This window comes from Acomys minous (assembly GCF_964271855.1).
Source record: "Acomys minous genome assembly, chromosome: 7".
In the NCBI taxonomy this organism is placed as follows: Eukaryota; Metazoa; Chordata; class Mammalia; order Rodentia; family Muridae; genus Acomys; species Acomys minous.
Genome location: NC_140488.1, coordinates 46727273 through 46749189, shown reverse-complemented (window position 1 = coordinate 46749189; position 21917 = coordinate 46727273). Strand labels below are relative to the sequence as shown.

The 21917-nt window shown below is 36.9% G+C and overlaps 1 protein-coding gene across 1 annotated transcript in view; it reads left to right on the top strand.

Annotated features, from left to right (window-relative positions):
* Positions 1-21917, top strand: part of IL1RAPL2 (interleukin 1 receptor accessory protein like 2) — a 1137954-nt gene that overhangs the window by 580875 nt on the left and 535162 nt on the right. The window contains exon 3 of the mRNA XM_084789849.1: positions 8861-9134. Coding sequence (XP_084645975.1) covers positions 8861-9134 — 274 coding nt within the window. The remainder of the gene's footprint in view (positions 1-8860; positions 9135-21917) is intronic.

Here is a 21917-nt window from a genome sequence, read left to right as displayed (position 1 = left end):
AATTGGGCTCCTTTGACAGGGCCTGGATATAGATTTGATTTTTTTTTTAACTCAGCCGGGGATAGTGAGTTCTGGAGCAAAGGTATGACAGAGATAGATTTATTATTACCATCTCTCCTTCTGTGTGTTAATATCAAAATCATTATGATCACATTTTATACATGGGGATTATGCGACCTAACCTTTTAAATCAGCGTTTAAACACATCAGCGCTCTAGTTTAGGATCAGCAGAGGGAATCTTACAATATTTCTAAGTTCAAATAACTCTCATTAGGGAACTTGTTTGGCCGCTACAGGATTTTAATCTCATGAAGATTTAATAATTGCCTACTATGTACAACACACCATTGAACCTTGTTCTAGAGTTGTAGGTGAAATGGGACACACGTTATTCACTTGGGAAGAAACTGTTATAATAAACACATTATGTAAGAATATCACTTAGAAAATAATTCCCGTGCAATATGAAAGCACGGTTTCATAGACATGGACTTTAAAACTTTCTTTGTCTTAGAGAATTTATGAGCTCAGTAGATAGCAGCAAATACTAATGCAAAAGGACAAAGATGGTGATGGCTAGTTTTATGTCAGCTTGAGAAAAGTTAGAGTCATCGGAGAGGAATAAACCTCAATTGAGAAAGTGTGCCCACTAGATTTGTCAATAAGCAAGCCTGTGGTTCCTTTTCGTGATTAATGATTAATGTGAGAAGGCCCAGCATACCGTGAGTGGTGCCATCCCTGAGCAGGTGGTCTTGGATTCTATAAGAAAGCAGGCTGGCAATCCAGTAAGCAGCATTCTTCCATTGCCTCTACTAGTAAGTAGCTCCTGCCTCCAGGTTCCTGCCCTGATTTCCCTCAGTGATGAACTACTATGGAAAGTGTAATCCAGACAAATCCCTTCCTCCCCAATTTGCTTTTCAGTCATAGTGTTTCATCACAGCATGGGTTACAGAGTAACCCTAAATAGGAAAAAGATAGGAAAAGTAGATGGCCTCCTCAGGCAGTAGTTAGATTTGAGTGAAGAGCATGGCATGTGAAACGTTATATAGAGGGCCTGAAAAGATAGATAGTACCAAATGAACCAGGGGAAGCCAGGTTTAGTGATGGGCAGATAGGAATACCCTAAAAGTTGTTAAATGTTAAAAAAAAAAAGGTATGGCCATGGATTTAAAATGTTCATTAATATCAGAGTTTCAAAATCAGATCGGAGGCTGTGATATAGCTCATTGGCAGAATGCTTACCTACCAGGGAAGAGGCTTCTTTTTCAACCCCTAACAGTGCCAGCGAATTGGGGAGACCTAAATGGTAATGTTGGGAGGTCATTTAGAAAGATTACAATAGAAAGATACAAAAGGGACATTCAAAATCAGGACATACCACAAAAGCAAAAATCGAAATTTCAGAATACTAAAATGCTTCTACAAAGTAAACAGTCAAGATGGTGAAGACAAACTATGGAAAGGGAGAAACCATTTGTAAACAGTACAGGTAGGGGGTTCATGTATAAAATGTGTGTCCTCAAACAACTCAGAAAAACACACTGATTAAAAATGGACAACAGAAATGGACAGTTTTCAGAAAAGGACATGCAGGCAACTAACAGGCTTAGAATACAATGCTCAATGTCATCAGAGAAACTAGAATTAAAATCACAGTGTGACAGCATGAAATATGCATTAAGATGACTTGGTAAAGTAGTTGTCAAGTATGGGGAAAAGCGGACCCTGTACACAGTTAATCATTATGTAAATTAATGCAGCAATTAGGAAAAACAATATGGAAGATCTTCAAAAACTAAAAATAAAACTACTTCTAGATATATAACCAAAATATATATCACTGGTGTATCATTGGGATATTTGTGTAGAAGACAAGATTAAATATATACACATTAAATATATATGATATTACATATCAGTGTATCTATATATTCATATTCTTTGAAACATTATTTACAAAAGCTAAGGCACAGAGAGCAAACTGTCAACAGATGAATGAACAAGGAAACAAGAAACCAGGAGGCCGTATGTGTGCATGTGTGTGCGTGTGTGTGTGGTGTCACAGAATGCTGTCCAGCTTTATAAAATATTTTTTTTCATTTGAAACAGCATAGGAAAATATAGAAAATATTACGCTAAGTGAAATAAGCAAAGTGCAGAAAAGCAGCTGTGGCTTGATATCACATGTGGAATGAAAAAAAGAATGACCTTGGGCCAGAGTCTAGAATGATAAGTACAAATGACAGAGAGAAGACAAGAAATGTTGGTTGAAAAGCATAAGGTTTCAGATAAACAGGAGATTAAGTCTAAGAGATCTATTTACTTACTTAATTACTATAGATAATAATATGTAGATGAACATTTTAAACCTTTTTATTGATTCTTTGTGAGTTTTACATCATATACCCCAGGTCTGCTCATCTCTCTGTGCCCTTATATCTGCCCTTTGCCCTTGCAATTCCCCAAAATAAAAAGCACACAAACAAACTAACAACAACAGCAACAAAATACCAAAGCACAGAAATTATCTCATGTGGAAGCTGTAATATATCATAGTGTGTCCGACAGTATATATTGCTGCCCATCTTCACTTGCAAGTATTCATTGCAATGAGGCATTGGTATGGTTCAAGATCTCTGGCACCTGTGACACCATCAATGTTGGAACCTCATCAGGACTCTTCCTGGTTATCCTATTGCTGCCCTATATCACGGAGCTCCTGTAGCTTTGAGACAGGAGGACTGACTCTTTCACATATCCCAACAATTGGTAGATGATATAGATTTTCATGTGAGCCATCTCAGAGCCCTGGATCTGGGTCTGGGAAGTAGCAGAGCTGGTCAGTCCTCCAGCTTTCCATTATCTGCACCACCAGGCCAAGCTTTCCATAGCTGGACATTTTTTTTTAGAGTAGATCTTAAATGTTCTCACAAAAATGAGAAATGCCTTTGTTGAAGAGTATAGTAATCAGCTTAATCAATTCACAGTAGGCACAGATATCAAAACATCAAGTTTTATAGTATAGATACATAAATTTATTCTCAATTAAAATAAAGCCAATAAGAGAAGAATATTATAACAAGGAAATATAATGTCTTATATATACTATATATATATATATATGGGAATAAAAAATAGATATTTGAATTACATCAGAAATGGCAATGCTTAATACAGTATGAGAGTAATAATTAGGGGGAAGGTCAGCGGAGAGGAAAAGATAAGATTCATGGATGACACCCAACATTTTTGGCTCAGATAATCATGAACGATTATGGGAGGCAGAGTTGAACTGGCATAGGAAAGCAGCTACTGCCAAGTAGTCAGGATTGAAGTGGGCAGAAGCAAGCCTGACAGAGGGGCGGTGAGCCGTTCTCAGCACTAACATCACTGGGTCTGAGAAGAGCTTCTGCCTACTGACCGTTTCCCAGGAGTACCTCAGACCTCAGGGAATTAGGAATAGAGGAGTTGGATGTAATGGCACAGTGTGACTTCACTTCCAGAATACCACCGAGTCTCCTCCACCACATAAAAATCAAACCGACGATCCTGACAAAGCATCACACAAGTCTTGTAATGACAGGAAAATTAAAATGGTTGCCAGCCCATCATTAAGCATAATAACTAGGTTGAAACAAGATGAAGGACTTTATGTCAGCGGAACTCTCTCCATTGATGAATAGTAGGGGGTAAAAAGCGTGAAAGTGGAACATATAATCCAATTCATAAAAAAGTAAAGATACTTTCAGAAACACAAAGCAGCGAACATTCATTGCATTTATAGAGCTGCAACAGGAAATCTTGTCTATTGGTAGATATTGAAGCACAGATGAAGTTTAAATGTCAATATTTCTTTTTCCCAGACAGAAATATATTTTAAAAGAAATGATGAATAGACCTATCCACAAGTCTAGGCTAGAGGCAAATAGGCACAGATCTAGCAATAAATGCACAAGTCAATCACTTCGTGGAACATTTGACTTGCTTGTTCTGGAGAAATGACCGAGTCCACTGTGATGGATATAAATATAAATAAATTTGGCCTTAAGGGGACAGATTGGCCTAAGATAGAAATAGAATACACTTAATTCTGACATTAAGATCATGGTTCATAATATTTTTTCCAATAAGTATATCATTAGTGCAGGTGTTAAGATAAGCCCAAACCTTTGACTTGATCATAATGGTAAAAATTGAGTAATCATCTCTAGATATTTAATTTGACATACACTGATAAAGGTTAGATATATTTACACAAAGCGTTGACCTCATCTTAGGAAGAAGCATGATATACATAGATTCTTAATAATTCATTACTTTTTAAGCACAGTGTGTGAATCATAGACAAGTAATTGGCATATAGTTAGTACTCAATGGCTATTATTCTGACAGGTTTGTGCAGGAAAAGGCTATGACTCAGCTTGGAAGGTCTACTGGACAGGTGTGGATTCTGGGGCACACATAAGACAAAGTGGATGCTGCCAAGCAGAATCAAATCTTCTACTGGATTGTGAGCTGGAAAGAGGAAGAGTATGAGAGGAAGAATAGGAAACACACAGATATTAAGAGCCAAAGCTCTGGAGTTTACTTTATCCCAATGGGGGGTGGTTGGGATGCTGCCTGCTATCATTGCCCCTCCAGTGACCTTGAGCTAGTCACTTAAATTCTCCGAGCCTTTGTTTTCTTTTTAGTAAAATCGGAGTACCGAGTCCTTTTCTCCCTGAGTGGACATGAGAATGAAATGAGAGGGGAAAAAACCTGTAAAACACCTAAGCATCTAGTGTAGTGCTTCCCTGTTCTAAAGTGAAGGGCTCAGTGGATTTCTCTTGCTCCTGCTACTGTTTCCAGCTGCTACTCACTTGGTCTGTGTGCACTCTTCCCACTCCCTTTTGCGAAAGATCTCTGCTGCATCCCAATGTTTGGCTACCTCTATTGTCACAGCAGGGCATCCCCATAGTTGTGCTGTGGTTATTCCCCAACAACCAGCGCCTAGTGCTTGACTTCTAACAAAAAATGTAGTTTTAGAAAGTAGGCAGGGAAAACTTAAGTGCTACACAAAGACTTGGGCAGCTCTCCCTCTAGTGGTAATTTCTTGAATTGCCCCTAATTACTACCCTATTAATTCAAGGGAAAGAGCTGGTAGTAAAAATAAATGGGATAGAGTTGATACAGTTTACAAAAAAGTACCTGCTGAAAAATGAATATATTAAACATACACAATAAGTTATTATAAGGCTAGAGGCTATAAATTACAACAAAACTAGCCATCAAAGTGTCTGGCATTTGCATAGTTTCTCTTGGACCAATGAACTGTTTTACCTAATGGGGACTTTGAGGCAATTCTGAATTTGAGGTAAAAATACAGAATTAGCAATTATATGCACAGCTTTATATACATTTTCCCACTATACCTGTGAAAATTGTAGTGTGCATAGCCATTGGAGTCTAATTTAACTACATTCAGTGTTGTTTTTAAAAATGTATTGATAGTTGTTACTGTTGGCATCACATCCTCTTATAAGGAGTCCTAACTTCTCACAGGGCTTTGTTTTTAAGGCAGTGGGAAACTTCATTACAAGGAGGTTAAACTGTCTTGCTGGTTTCACCTTGTGTACTTTGCTAGAGAAATCACTAGTTTTCACCCCTAGGAGTCTCTTTGTGGCAAAATAACTGCATGAATGTCACACTGTCCCTGTATACAGTTCACAGATCTTTCATTTTGAATCTTCACATCAAGGTCCACAGTCACACACCTGTTTACACGTTTTTGCAGATTGGAATAAAAATAATTAAAATAGAGCCCTTAACCATTTAGTGGCCTCTTCTTTGCTGCTCTGTACTTGTTTTGGAAAGCTTCACTATTAAAGCATTTTCTGCCCAGAAGACTGAATCAAGAATAATAATTTGTGAGTCTTCAAGAAACCCGAATCAAGGTGGTAGGGATGAGACTTTAAGGAGACACCCTTTTATATATTCAAAGTATTTTTCTATAATAAACTTTACCAAGTGAAGAATCTCACCATTTGGGGGAAAACCGTGTTTCCCTGCCTGTGGTGCCTCTGTTCACACTTGTAATGAATCAGAGAGAACCAGTTATAGAATCACGTCTGAGAGAATCCAGTCTAAATGGAAAACACTTTTTGCTGAAGCCCTGTGGGGGGCCTGCTTACAGAGCTACCACTGGAATTCTGAATAAGACAGGTCTGGATGGCTCTGTGGGCTGGATGCTGGCTTGATAAGGTCAAGCTCACAGGCTAGCCTCCTCTGTGGACTCCTCTGAAGACTCCTCAGTTCCACAATGTAAACTACTTGGCTACAGCCTGTGCCTTTGTCAGATGTATCACCCACAAATCTCTCCAGCTTTTCCCCAAATGTGTATGGCTGTTCAACATACACATGATTCTGGAGGTATGCTGTGTTATAACCATCTCTTTGTGGCTTCAATGGAACATACACTTGTGATTTCTGGTGGCACTTGAAAATTCAGTCATGTGTGATGGTTCATGTGGTCCACTGACATCTCTCTGTGCTTCTTACTTAATCTTAAGATTTCAGTCCCTTAATACAGGCATTACCACTGACTTTATAGGTCTTGAACTTCACTCTGTACTTTTTAGTTGCTATCAGTAGTCCCAAATCTAAAAATAAAAGTACTATATCTTATGACACCCATTCTTTTCCTGCAGGTGAACAGCTAAGAATAGAAATCCAATAAAAACAAATCAAACCACCTTGTTAAAATCCAGTAGTGGTCTAATGATCTTTAAATATAAAGCTACAATACCTAGTGTGTTTGGGGAAAAATATTTTGTATCAGGTGGGTCTTCATAATTCCTTGCTTCATACCCTTTTTCTATCTTATGGGGAAAATACTTGAGGCCTGTTGAAATAGGTCATGGTGTAGTCATGTATTGTGAATATTAAAAATGATAAATAAATAAATAAAAGAATGATATTTAGAAATTGTGTTTCCCTGTAGCTGCTACATTTCTCTTTGGCTGTTGACTACCTTATTTATAAATACTCCTTCCCTGATGTCTAAAACATGGGAAGAAGAAGCAAAAAGACCATACATCTATTAAACCAAATGCATGTGGTTCAGGTGGTATTCAAAAGGAAATGAATTCTCAGTATGCTTTCAAGGTCTGTGTGATAAAGCTAATTGTAACGGCAGTTAAATGTCACAAACTGCTGTTGGGCATGACTGTTGTGACTCAGGGACAAACATTTTTATTATCTTCAATATCAACCAGGTCCCATAGTTTATAGGCAAAACTAAGCTGCTAAGATTGGGAAATGTAGCTTGAGTTTGCAATGATCTAGATTATGTAACGGAAAGTCTAGAGGAGTAACCTGAAGGAGTTTAGAAAGAAAATTAACACCCCCCCCACACACACAAACTTTTTCTTTTTTTCCTTTTTTATCAAGACAAGAATTACACAGTTAGAGATATTGCCAAGACAACTTTGTTAATATAAGCCAATTGCTGTTCTGTGAGCTTGTCATGAGGCTACATGAACCAGGGTAGTCAAAATGATATTAGAAAGAAATAGAAACCAGGATTAGGTTGTAAGCTAGTAGCAGAGCACTTCCACAACCTACACAAGACCATGAGTTAGCTCTACAAAACCATACAATTATGAACACGATACCGTGGAGTGGTAGGCTATGCGGCAGGCTAATGAAGCGCAGTATAAAATCGCCCCAGAAAAGTATGCCTATGTGAATAGGCACGTTATTTTGCTAGCAATCTAAAGCCTATTAGGGCACCGTTCCCTTGAGTGCCCTTGAACCCTAGTTCAATAACCCTTCATAGAGAGAGAGCCAATCTTTGAAGTATGATAGTTGTTAACATTTGGGCATTGCATTTGGCTCTAAACTTCCTGTCAACTGAGGTTAAAAGATTAAACACACTGGGTTACAGAGTTCTCACCATCTGAAAAAAAAAAAAAAGAGACCAGCTTACAGAATTATAAGCAAAAAATCATTTTAAAATGGAAGAATTTACACATTTTGATGATATGATTTATAAAGGATAATCAGGTAATATAAATGGATGCAACATAATTTGATGTGATTTTTGAAAAATAATAGGCATTCAGAAGTATAACACCTATGTGAGTTGTATTGAGTAGCATACTAAATTAGCTTCTCCATCTATTTCTAATCCTTCTAGCAATGGAGATTTTACTGTATCTGTATTTTTTAATACTAGATTTATCCACCCAGTATTATTTTATTAAAACTGACATTAATATAGTACATACCCACAAGCATATACCACATATGCAGCAAGAGAGGCCTAAGGGTATAAAGATAAAGCAACCTATGTTTAAATATTTGCTATTAATAGGTCACACACACACACACACACACACACACACACACACACACACACATTCTTATTGAACATTGAACATTGAACAATCAGTCAGAATAACCTGAATCTAACAATTCAGTGTCACAACAGCAGTCCAGGTTCATATGAACTCACAGAGGAAAGATTTTCTGATTAACAGGAGCCACTCTACTGACTGCCCAGTGCCAGGACAGTCATGTGTGGAGTGCTAGAGAGCCTTGTGGGGAGCATATTGAACAGATTTTTTTTAAACTAAGAGTTGCTACAGAGGATTAAAAAAAAGTTCTTAAGTAAACAGAGCTATAGCACCATCTCTGCTTGCTAAAGTCAAAGTAGATGCCAAAGTGTCTCATAAAGCCCCCAGGAGGATTGAATGAAGCCATCTCTATAAAGTTTGGACTCACAGAAAGTTATCTATAGATGATGGCAGTGATTCTTTCTCTTGCTGTTACTATGAATGATGTTCTCTGCATCTCATGTCTTACTTTTGTTTCTTTCAGTGGATGGCTGCATTGACTGGTCTGTGGATCTCAAGACTTACATGGCTCTGGCAGGCGAACCTGTCAGAGTGAAATGTGCCCTTTTCTACAGTTATATTCGCACCAACTATAGCATGGCCCAGAGTACTGGGCTCCGGCTAATGTGGTACAAAAACAAAGGTGACTTGGAAGAGCCTATCATCTTCTCAGAGGTCAGGATGAGCAAAGAGGAAGACTCAATATGGTTTCACTCAGCCGAGGCACAAGACAGTGGATTCTACACTTGTGTTTTAAGGTAAGTATCATAGGAAGACATTGCTAAGCCACATGCTCTGCAGCCTTTGGCTTGGGAATGTTGTGCTGCCATGTTGGATTATGTGACTCAAAGTATGGAGCAGCAGCTGTGGAGCTTCAATGATCTATTAGAACCTCATACCACATTCTTATCAGAGTGTCCCAATGTAGGACTCTTCCTTGTTGTATTTCTTTAATTTGGAACATTGTGTGATTACTTTCCTAACTCCACCTCTGTTCCAGGGTCTTATAGTAACAATTATTTCACAGCAGAGCCAGTTGCCTCAATGATCTTGGCACCTGGCCATGAAAATGACCTCACATATCATTTAGGCCAAGGTCTGGCCTCTCTTATTGATGAAATGTTGCTTAAAATGCTGCCGAGAGACCTCACAGCAAATGAGCTAATTGTACCACCCATACACTTTGCAAAATGAACTTAAATCTACACTGTCTAAATGTTCAGAATAAAACTCAATAAACACTTGATTATTTTGAAGCTCTGAGTCCTATATTTTGAATATTTAACAGATCTAATTCTTGCCAGAAATTTACAATAAGAAGCAAATTATTTTATTTTACCTCAAGGACTCTACAATATGATCTTCCTTCGCAGCCCGGCATTACAACGTAGGAGCTAGCATCTCAAATAGAGACGGCATTAGGTATTAAAGCACATAGCTGAAATGACCTTTAACTCACCTTTCAATTCTGCCATTTCACTGGGGACCTGCACTCTACTATTTGATTTTTAACTTCTTGGAAATACAGACCCTTTCTATTTTTGTCTCTGGTGTGAAGCTATGTCACTTCTTCATCAAAACCACTTGGAACTCCCTGGTGAGTCCTCATTGTTCTAAAGGCCAAGAGAACAAGGGAGTGTATAAATAGAGAAAGCTCTTGAAGCCTTAAAATCACCTTGGTACACATGTGCAGGAGAGTTCTGAGAGGAACAAATGAAGAGGTTAGTTTCTTTCGAAAGTAAGAAGATCCCCATGGCCATGGCAGAGGCAGTGATGATTCTTACTACCGCCTTAGTGATGCACAATACATTCGACTTGTGCAGCTCTTGGAAAAACTGAGAAGTAGGTTTTCCAGGATGTCACTACTCTTTACCTGCTTGCCCCTTATTAATCCTTACCACCACTAAAGCCTGCCAGTCAAAAGTACTCTGTTTCCTTTAATCTACTTTGGTTTTTGTTTCTGTTTGTTTTTATAAATTCACAGTTTCTCTATAAAACATTATCCCACTATACAAATGTTCTCAACTGAATGAATGAATTGGTTACTGATTACTGCCTCTACTATACACATGGCCTCCGTCTTCCTATCCTTCCCTGCTCCCCCTTTAGACCCTGACTCTTAGCAAAGTTAACAGCTTATTGTATGCATCATATATTTCCTAGGTCTTAATCACATAAGTATATTTATGTAGAGATATCCTTGTTTTTTGTCAAAATAAATGTTTCTATATTACTATTTCTCTGAGTTTCCTTTTGTTTATTAAAACAATAGAATGCTCACTCTTTTTGTAGGTATGTAATACTCAGTGCTGCGTAATAGTCTATTATGCCACAATTTAATCGGTTTCTTGTTGAAGAGAATATACTTTCTTTGTAGACATTAATCCTAAAAAGAGGGGCTATAGTTAAAATCTATTTTTTTAAATTAAATGTCCAGATAAATTGTAGTTTAACAGAATGATTGCAAAGCCAGTATAGAATCTATATATATTACACTCTTATTTTTGTGATATATTTTTTATAACTAATGACCCAGTGAAACAATATAATAATGGCACATTAGTATAAACTAAAGATCATACTTCATATTTCCTCAATTTTTCCTCACAGCTCTTTTTTTTTCGTTTTAAGGATATAATTCAGATTTACATTCTACTTAGTTGCCCTCCCCCCTCTTCAGGATCTCACTATGTAGCTCTGGCTATCCTGGAACCCACTATTTAGACCAGGTTGGCTTTGCCGTCACAGAGATCTACTAGCCTCTGCCACCCACGTGCTGGGATTAAAGGCATGTGCCACCATGACTGACTTGGTTGGCATGTCTTTTAAAGCTTTTTTGGCTGTGGCAGTTCCTCAGAGTTATCTTGTTTTTAGATAAGTTTGAAAACTTAAAATAAACCGGTTAGATATGTAGAATGTCCCTCAGTTGAGATTTATATAGTAGTTTCTCATAGTAAGACTGGGATAGTATGTTTTGGAAAGGAAGATCACAGATATAAAACGTCAGCCTCACCATAGTAGAGCAAAGTTGCAAATGATCAATATGATGTTGACTTTGGTCACCTGATTTGAAGTACCAGTTGTCTTTCTTTCTTCTAAAATAACTCCCTCTTCCTTTCTTGAGTTTCCTGGAACTAGCTATGTATATGAGGCTGACTTTGAACCTATAACATTTTCAGCCTCCTCACTGCTGGTATTATAGGCTTGTGCTATCACACCAGGCTTCTTAGTTTAGTCTTTGGAGGACAGTTATTATTCACAGTCCTTCCTTAGAAGTGGAAAATGATATTCCACCTCCTTCATAACAGAATAGTTACATAACTTATAATTCTTTCCCATAGGAGACTAGTCTCTCTTCTTCCATTTATCTTTCTAGTGGATATTTTTTCAGACAGTGCAATTCTACTCTTTCCACCTCACCCCCCATTGAAATTCCCTACATTTGGAAATTGGGAGCTCTTTCACTTGGCACCTGTGTTCTTTTGATGTAAGCCCATTGATGCTGGGTAGTTTTGTTTTCTTTCATTTTCCTTTTTTCCTTTTTTTGATAATCCATCATAAATTTTTATTTTTGATTATTTGTACAGAGTTTTTTCATTTTTAAATTGTTTCTTTTTAACAAATACATTTATATTATTACACATAAATAAAACAAACTACATATAGCAGGAAGGACCACAAAACAATCAGGAATTATATAAATGTTACATTCATAGTGATTTGGCTATTTGTATTTGGCAGTCTTGAAGGAAACATCTTTCCTATCTTGGTGAGTCTAAAATTCTGAATGAAAATCAATTTCTATCATATTTCATCTCTATTATCCTAAAACATCTATCTACATCTAAAAACATCTTAACCCCTAGCCAACTAAGCTTAATTGTAAGAATAAACTATCTGGTCTTCAACCCCATCAGAGACTTGAGAAGCAATAAAACATAATTAACTAAATGAACCAGAAGTGCAGGTTAGCAGCTTACAAAATGAAAAACTGACTGAGCCAGTGTACTGCCTGAATAGTCACCCAAAACTCTCTTATAACATTAGAGCATCAAATATGAGGCACCAGAGTTCGCGTGAAAGTCATATCCCACTCTCCACTCAACTGTGGAGAATGGTCTGTCCATTGGCTAGATCTGGGTAGGGGTTTAAAGTTTACCGCCTGTATTGTCCTTGGCTAGTGCCTTAGTTTGATCGGGACCCCTGGGCCCAAATCTGCCTATCATAATGTTCTACTTGTAGGTTTCTAGGACCCTCTGGATCCTTCTACTTTGCTATTCTCCCATGCTTCTGGTGGCACTCAGAGGAAGGATAGCAGGATATCAAGAAGAGACTTGGTACCCTATGAGAATATACAGGGGGAGGAAATCCCCTCAGAATCAGTCATAGGGGAGGGGAATAAGGAGAAAATGGGAGGGAGGGAAGAATGGGAGGATACAAGGGATGGGAAAACCATTGAGATGTAACAAGAATAAATTAATAAAAAATTTTTAAAAAGAAACTAAACATGACTATAATGGTTAAAAAAACATTAGCACATCATATTCATCCTTCTGGCCCAGAGTATCTGACAGACATATTTGTGAGGTAGGAATTACTGAGGATTTGCTTACCCTGTCTTGGCAGAGTTTGGCTGTTGACTCTGCCTGCATCCAAGCTTGTCCATTTTTAGGCAGAATTCTGTCTATGGTAGAAATGAAGACATTTTTACCAGTGGATTGTCTGCCACATTTGAAGCAAGCTCCATAAGGAGGTTCTTTGATGCTCATCATCTTCTTTGAGGTAGGCTGGGTGTTGCCAGGAGTTAACCTGTCTCATTGTCTATGAATCTTTAAAATAATAAAAACATCTTTAAATGCCATACTCTGTAGCTCTCTGAGGCTTTCAATAGTTTGGTGTTCTATGATTATTTCCCTATATTATTGAAAGATGATCCAGACTTAACTTGTATGCACACTGCCTTAGAATGAAAATCACCCGTTTTTTTAAGAGCCCAAGTTATTTGTAATAGAGACAAGATTAGACTAGAGGAAAGAACCCAGCATTTGTAGGCCAGGTATAATCAGTACTAGGTTGTTGCTCCTTCTGTCTCTTCCCCTCACAATGTATTTACTTTTAAACAAAGGTGTGTACTTTTGCTTTTTTGCCATGTTTGAGATTAAATCCATGGTCTTCTATGTTCTAGGCAAGTCCTTCACCACTGAGCTACATCCTTTGCCTAAGCACCCTGCTATTTCATGCACAGTTCTCTAGATACTGCAGCAATGCTCTAGAGAGCCTCGAGTTTCTCAGTGTCCCTATATCTTTTCCAAGTGGTCCCCTCTTTCTTTTTCACATCAGATTGTTCAATCTCAGAGTAGACATAAATAGAAACAAAGAAAGGAATAGTAGAGGACTGAAGCATATTTTGGCAAGCAGTGCTAATCTAAAAATTGTTTCCCACCCTCTCATCTTTTCAATTACAGTTTTTTAATGCTGTAAAAAATGATGAACTATATCTTATTTGACAAAATCCACCATCTCACACTCACCAATTGTCCATAAGAGGTAACTTAATTTGTAGATGAAGCTGCAATCCCATAATTCCAGAGCGAATTTATGCATATTAAAAAGAATGTGTGAATATAAATGAAAATTTGTAGAAATCTTCAAATTTTAGGGTAGCCATAGCTAAATGTAAATAATCAGTTGGAGGTAGAAGCACACTATGATCACTACTGTGCAATAAGTACACAGAATAAGAAAGGAGCCCCTTTGTTAAATGGGACCATAACTCACACTCTTTTCTTTAATAATCAAAGTAATAAATCAGAGTCTTAAAACCTTAATGTATCACAAACTCTTTTAAGATAATCCTTCAGTGTGTTTATTCAATCAGGATGTATGACATTTGTTTTGATTATCCAAATGTGATTTATCAAGTCCTATTTGAGTAGAACTATTTTAAATAAATTATGTAATATGTTGTTAATTCTTGAATATCTGTAATTAGTACAGGGCAATTAAGTAAACTGTCTTCTTGTTTTCTGAGTATGTTTTAAATATTCCACAATATACAAGAAGAAATAAATGTAAGTATACAGTAAACTTGCCATTTTTGCTCTTAAATTATACTTATATACAAAATGCTATGTAATGTATGAGTACATTTTTATATTTCAGTCATAAATATTCATCAAATATATACCATAGTATTAACTTTATGCAATATAGCAAGGAAAGCTTCGTCTTTATAACAGTGATTGTCCTAGTCTATCTCAGATACTAGGAAGCAGTTTTTTATCACCTTCTACCCTCATACTTTCCTCTCTACCATCGTTACCAAGAGATTTTCAAGGACACAGAACATTTCTCATAATTCAATTCCAACATAACTATTGATCCTTGAAAAGTTAAGTGTCAACAAGTCGGTTGCCTGGGTAGCAATTTCCAGGCGAGCAGATAGTTTCTTGTTGGAAAAATGAAAGCCTGAATCTTATAGAATTAATTGACCCCAGAAAAGTTCAAGATTGTACAGCAGGGTCTTGAGACAGCAGCAATATCTTATTTGGTCTGTGTGGGATGAAATGAAATGCAATTAGCTATTTTTGACCTCTTTTCTGTTACAAATAGGAGACCTTTTTTCATTAGTTTTGATACTAATTATGTGTAAATGATTACGTATCTGACTGACAAAATTATTTTTCAACATTCAAAATTTAATAATATCTTTGTTTTTAAAATTATATATAACTCAAAAAAGCAAATATATGGCAATTATACTTTGTTTCCCACCATTAGCAGCAAACTAGATATGCTGCAGCTTAAAAAATATTACCAGACTATTATACATTAACCACTCTATTGTATAATGCTAACGAAATTCAGCTCTAATCAGTCTGTTTATAAGACATAAGTGTGTGTCCATATTTTAGTGAGATTTTTACTTTATAAAATTAATGAATTATATTTAATAAGTATAAATGGGAATTGATTTTAAGTAGCCATTGGTTAGCTGGCTAATAATGGTGTGTGTGTGTACCTTTTTGGTTTTATGCCTTGTTTCATGACACAATCTTTAGTGATTTTCTGTCCTATAGTTATTTTTGTCAATATTAAAGATTTAGCCTATTCTGTACACTGAAAACTGAAAATCTCAGGAACAAAGGAAGTAACATAATAAATGTGGCGGACCACCTGCAATATTATAGAGTATTGAAGGTTGTAACAAACCCCTTTGTTATTTCATTTCATGTATTCTACTCTCTTGCTTCCATACCCTACCTTTCTATACTTTGTATAATCTACTGATGCCACTGAGACACTGATCTTACTAACTCACAATTTTGCACTGTCTCTTTCTCTTTTCTCATGTAGAATACTTACATACGTGATCAATTGTTATAATCATTTCCATATATTACCATCTTGATTCTCCTGACTCTTTCTCCCTCTATCTTATTTGCTAATGAAAGTTACAACCTTATTTAAGCCTACTCATTCATCTGTGCTGTGCCCCTATCTTGACTGAAGGGTAGTGTGATAGCATTTACTGGTTTTAAGTCAATTATCATTAACTTCAAATAGATCCCTAATACTTCTCAGTGGTCTTACTATGTATTCTCAGTTCAGTCTTTCATCTGCTTAGATGACTAGTTTGCATTTTCATTCCTGCTTCGTACCTACAGCAATCCTCCCCACTGTTTCTGACTTCACTGATGAAAATGAAGCAGTTAGGAGAGAACTTCAACTCTACATGCCTACTGGCATCTGTATCTACTTATTCTCCTTACAGCCTATTACCATAGATAGATAACTAGGATTACTCTTGACTTCATTTGTCCTTTGAGTGTCTACCTTAATAAACCATTTAAGAATGTCAGTTGTCTACACCTATATTTTTTAGCTTCATCATTTACCAAAACTTCTCTTAACAAAGTCTCTGATGACTTCAACAATGCTAGTCCCAACGACAAAGTCAATTTTAGGTTCTCGGATTATTTAACGTATCAGTGTACTTGGCATTACTGATCTTCCACTTTCTTTTGAGAGTGTTCTTTACCTTAGCTCTAGATACCACGTGGACTGGCTTTCTCCCTAGTGTATTTTGTCACTCCTCCTGAAGTTCTTTTCTTATGTATCTTATGTTTCTTAACCCCTTAAAGTTAGATAGGTATTGCCATGTTTTTTGACTTAAAAAAAAAAGATCATATAATCTAAGTATTTGACCAAAATTTCCCAATTTTTAAATTCTGAGAGACACATATTAATGCTCACAAGTAACTTCATTTTGCAAACTCTGAGTGGGTTCTAACACCAGCGTGAACTGAAACAATCATGTTGTAATCCTCTTAGAGCAGAGGTGGAGAAGGTTTAGTGTGAATTAAAGTGGAATGGAAAAATGAACATTCTCATGGCAGTATACTAGATTAGGGAAAATTTCTCATTGTTAACACGAAAAATATATATAATAACAAGTTCCGTCTTGGGCATGAAGAGTAATTTCTACAAAGGTATCCATTAGAACCAGGGGGGTGGAAATTAATGGGTTTCTGATAAAGGTATGGACCAGTTAGCACTTGTATGTAGTTCTAACACTGTGCTGCTGTTTTATTTATTGCTATTAGCATTATTACATTGATTCTGTAGCTAAGTTGCTTGGGTTTATATCCTGGAGCATTAACTCATCATCTTTGTGGCCATGAACAGTTTAAAGTTCGAACAGTAGTCTCATGGCTTCAAAATAATGAAATCTGGATTGTGAATCCAGTATTATCACAGGGACTGACAGCTACTAATGGCTGTGAGTTGCTTTTGAAGACTTATTCACTAATACAGCCAACTTGTATTAGGTATTGAGTATTTGCATTTTATGACATAGTTGTTAGTGCCTCCTTCCATTCTAGATTGTGGAAAACATACAAATAACAAAAATATTCCCAAAATGCAATGGGCAATATTGATGGTGAGCCTATAAAAGGTCATGCTACAGAAGCACTTTGGCAAATGCTTTCATTTAGGTGGCCAGGACAGCTTTTCAGAGAAAGTGATGCTCAAGATGAGATATGAAGGAAAAGGAGTCAGACTTTTTGAAATTCTTGGGGGAGAGTGTTCCAGGCAACAAACAAATAGAAAGGTCTTGGCGTGGAAACAGGCTTTTTGTTTGTTTGTTTTTGTGTTTGCTTTCTGTTCGTTGGAATCAGGCTTCTTATATTCAAGAAAGCCAGAGAGGAGATGGTTCACACAGACACACACACACACACACACACACACACACACACACACACACACACACAGACACACACACACACACCACAAATTGCTGCGATCTCTGGGGAATAAACCAGGATAAGCTAGAGAGCAGGATCTTTTGATGCAGAAGATAGTGGGGAGGTACTGAGGCTGTGGTGGTGAACACACAGAATGATAAAATGAAAAAAAAAAGCATACTGCTTAAAAGCTATGGCTTGGAGTCCAGCTCATGTACAAGGCAGAGGAAGGAGAAAAGAAGAATGACGGCCTCAGAAAACAAAACACCATACTCAGTGCCTAGTTAAGTTTAAAAAAAACTCTCTAATGAGTGTGGGGTGGTAGTGATAAACATCATTAATCCCGGCTGCTTGGGAGGCAGAGGCAGGTGAGTTTAAGGACAGTCCTGTCTACATAGCACGTTCCAGGATAGCCAGAGCTACACAGAGAAACACTGTCTCAAAAAAAAAACAAAACAAAACAAAACAAAAAAAAAACAAAAACTACCCCCTCAAAAAACCCAAAACAAAACCTGTAATAAAAATCATAAAACACCAAAGAAAGAAATTGTTAAAAGTACTAAAAGAAAGAAATAAAACTCCCATGCTTTTGGATCAGCAGAGTAAATACTATACAAATCATCACATTACTAAAAGTGGTATAAAATTCAATCTAGTTTCCACCAAAATTTAATGACATTTCTCACAGGAATTTTTTTTTCAAATCTAAAACTCATATGGAAACACAGAAAATCTCAAGCAGTAGAAGACCATTTAGCAAAAAGAGCAGTGCTGTAGGCGCCACAATTGACTCCTAATGATACACAGACTCACAGAAACAAAACAAGCATGGTACTGGCACAAGACAAACAGATAGATGAAGCAAATAAAATAAAATATCCAGAAATATGACCAAGCAGATACAACCTTCTGAGTCTTGAGAAAGGCACTGTATATAGTGAGGGAAAACCCGCTTTAGCAATAGGTACTTGAAAAACTGGATATCTCTATGAATAGAAATATTAGAGCCTTATCTCTACCCTATATAAAAATCAGGTCAAATGAATCATATTCCTTAATACAAAATCTACATCTTTGAAGCTAGTAGAAATCTAACAGCTAGTGCTAGGGTCAGACAAGGACTTTCCAAATGGGACTCTAGCAGCATAAGAAGTAAGAGCAACTGTTGACAAATGGGACTGAATGAACACAAAAAGCTTTGCTCACCGAGGCATGCATTCAACAGAATGAACAGAAGGTCTATAGAATGATAAAAATCTTTGCCAAATACTTACCTGACAGTTGATTAATATGGAGAATGAACAAAGAATTTCAAGATTAAATTAAAAGTTCAAATTATCTCATCAGTTAGTGATAATGGGAATTAAGTATTTATTTAAAAGTGTCCCATCTTTAGACATTGGAGAAATGTAAATTAAAACTACTTTCAGGTTATCCCTCACCCTAGTCTCAGTGACTTTTGCCAAGAAAATAAAGAATAACAAATGCTGATGAAGATAGGGTAAGAGTGAGGATAGGAATCCTTAGTCATTGCTGGTGTGAATATATTCTATCCACTATACATTTTGTGTTATTCAGAGATTCTAATCTGGGGCATATAACCCAAACAATCAGTCAACTGACTTTTGAGATACACACACACACACACACACACACACACACACACACACACTGAATCATTACTAATAACTGCTAAGTTATGCAATCAGTCAGTCTAAATAAGAGCATCAAGGAAGTGTGGCATATAAATGCAATGGCAATTCACCAAACTATCAAGAAGAATGAAATTCCATTGTTTGTAGGAACATGGACGGAAACTAGAGATCATGATGTTAAAACAGAAAAACCTCCCAAAGGCAAATATCATATGTTTTCTGCTAAATGTGGAATCTAGGAAGTAAAAATGACATGTAACTATAAAAGTTACTGCTAAGGATGTAAAAAGGCATGAGGCAGGATGGAGGGGGATTAAAAAGTAGTAGGAGTAAGTATGATCTCATAGGACCCTAAATACCTTATGAGAATGTATTAATGAATTTTCTCACTTGGTACAATTAAATATACACCAATTTAGGAAGATGGCCAAAGAGATGAACTATGGCTAAGATACAGAGAGCCAGGTCTACGTAGAAATAGATGAGGCTAGAAGAGGAGGCTGAAGCCAAGTCCTGTTGCATCCTATTGACCAAAAGGAGGTGATTTTATTAGTAATCAACAATAAAAGAAGAGTGCTGGTTTATTTTAAACCAAAGAATAACTATCAATTTTACAGTTTATAAAGATTCGTTTGGTCTGGTAGAATAGATAAAAAGAGGATGAGGAAAAAGACAACGTTGGGAAGCATTTTTATTAGTTGGAGAGAAATGTAGCAGTAATTCAAATTGTGGTGGCAGCTGTGAAACTATTAAAGTAATGGCTCCTAGGTATGTACTGATGAAGGTGCCATCAGGACATACAATGCACAACAGCAGTGGTTCTCAACTCTCCTAATGCTGCGACCCTAACATAGTTCCTTGTGTTGTGCTGACCCCCAACCATAAAGCTATTTTCATTGCTACTTTTTAGCTGTAATTTTGCTACTGTAATCAAAATGTAATTTTTTGTATTTATTTAAATTAAAAATTGCTTAATATATTTGAAAGCAGAAGTAGTAAAATAATTGTTTTGTTTTTTAATATATTTTATTAATTTACTCATATTACATCTCAATTGTTATCCCATCCCTTGTATTCTCCCATTCCTCCCTCCCTCCTGCTTTCCCCCTACTCCCCTCCCCTATGTCTGTGACTGAGGGGGACCTCCTTCCCCTGTATATGCTCATAGGGTATAAAGTCTCTTCTTAGTAGCCTGCTGTCCTTCCTCTGAGTGCCACCAGGCCTCCGCATCAAGAGGATGTGGTCAAAAATTGGGCACCAGAGTTTGTGTGAAAAGTCAGTCCTCACTCTCCACTCATCTTTGGAGAATGTCCTGTCCATCAGCTAGATCTGGGTAAGGGTTTGAAGTTTACTGCATGTATTGTCCTTGGCTGGTGCCATAGTTTGAGCAGGACCCCTGGGCCCAGATCCGCCTATCATAATGTTCTTCTTGTATGTTTCTAGGACCCTTCTGGATCCTTCTATTTCCCCATTCTCCCATGCTTCTCTCACCTAGAGTCCCAATAGGATGTCCTCCCCTCTGTCCCACTTTTCTTATAAGTGAAGACTTTCATGGGACATGTCCTTGGGCTAGTGTCCAAATATAAGTGAGTATATAACATTTGACTCTTTCTGTTTCTGTGTGAACTCACTCATATGTTTGATATGCAGAATATTTACTATGCAACCCAAAGGGGTCACAGACCACAGGTTGAGAACCACTGCACTGGATGGTAGAAAAAGTTGAGTAATGGGTAATTGCTATTCTGTTAAATGAGACAGAAGGCTTTAAGAAGGACAAGAATCAGATTGGCCATCTCAGAGAATGCAGAAAAGAATTTAGCACCAGTGTTCACCTAGAGTTCTGCATATAGTAATTTCTTTCTGTGTTCACTACTACCACTACTATAATGGCAAGCAGAATAATAAACATCATATGTTACCCTCATGAGGTAAGTCATACTATTAAAGATGATAAAAACAGGTACTTACGAAGGTTGAAAAGACTTGCCTAGTTATACAACCGAGACTTGGGCAGATGTTTGAGATTCCAAAGCTCAGGCACAAATCAGCTTGCTCTACTCCCTTACCCATTCTTTTTAGGAACCTATCTTCTGTATCATGATAAAAGAGGCACAATAACCTATGTTAATTTCTGTCTGCATAAGGTTCTGTGGTCTTGTGTGCAGTTTCCCTGGTGCACAGTGTGGTCTGGTGATAAAGGCAGAATCTTAAAGATTAAATATGAACAACAGAGGGCCATAGAATAGAGATAGCAAGTTCATGATCAGTAAGGATCAAGACCAAACAGGAATTTTCAGAAATAGAATCAGTTCTTGTTTTATAAAATCAGAAATACTGTGGTCATTTTTCAGTTCCCAAACTTTATACAAAAGCACTTCATAGTTGTTTTTCACCAAAGAAGAGACATTGAGGATCTTTGTAGGAAGTACCTCCTTAAATGACTCTTTCTTTGTTTTCTCTTAATTTTTTTTTATTTTTATTATTATACATATATGAAATAAACTACATAGAGCAAGAAGAACTACAAAGTAATCAGGAATTATATAAATGTTACATTCATATGTTTTTGCTATTTGTATTTGGCAACCTTGAAGAAAACATCTTTCCTATCTTGGTGAGTCTAAAATTCTGAATG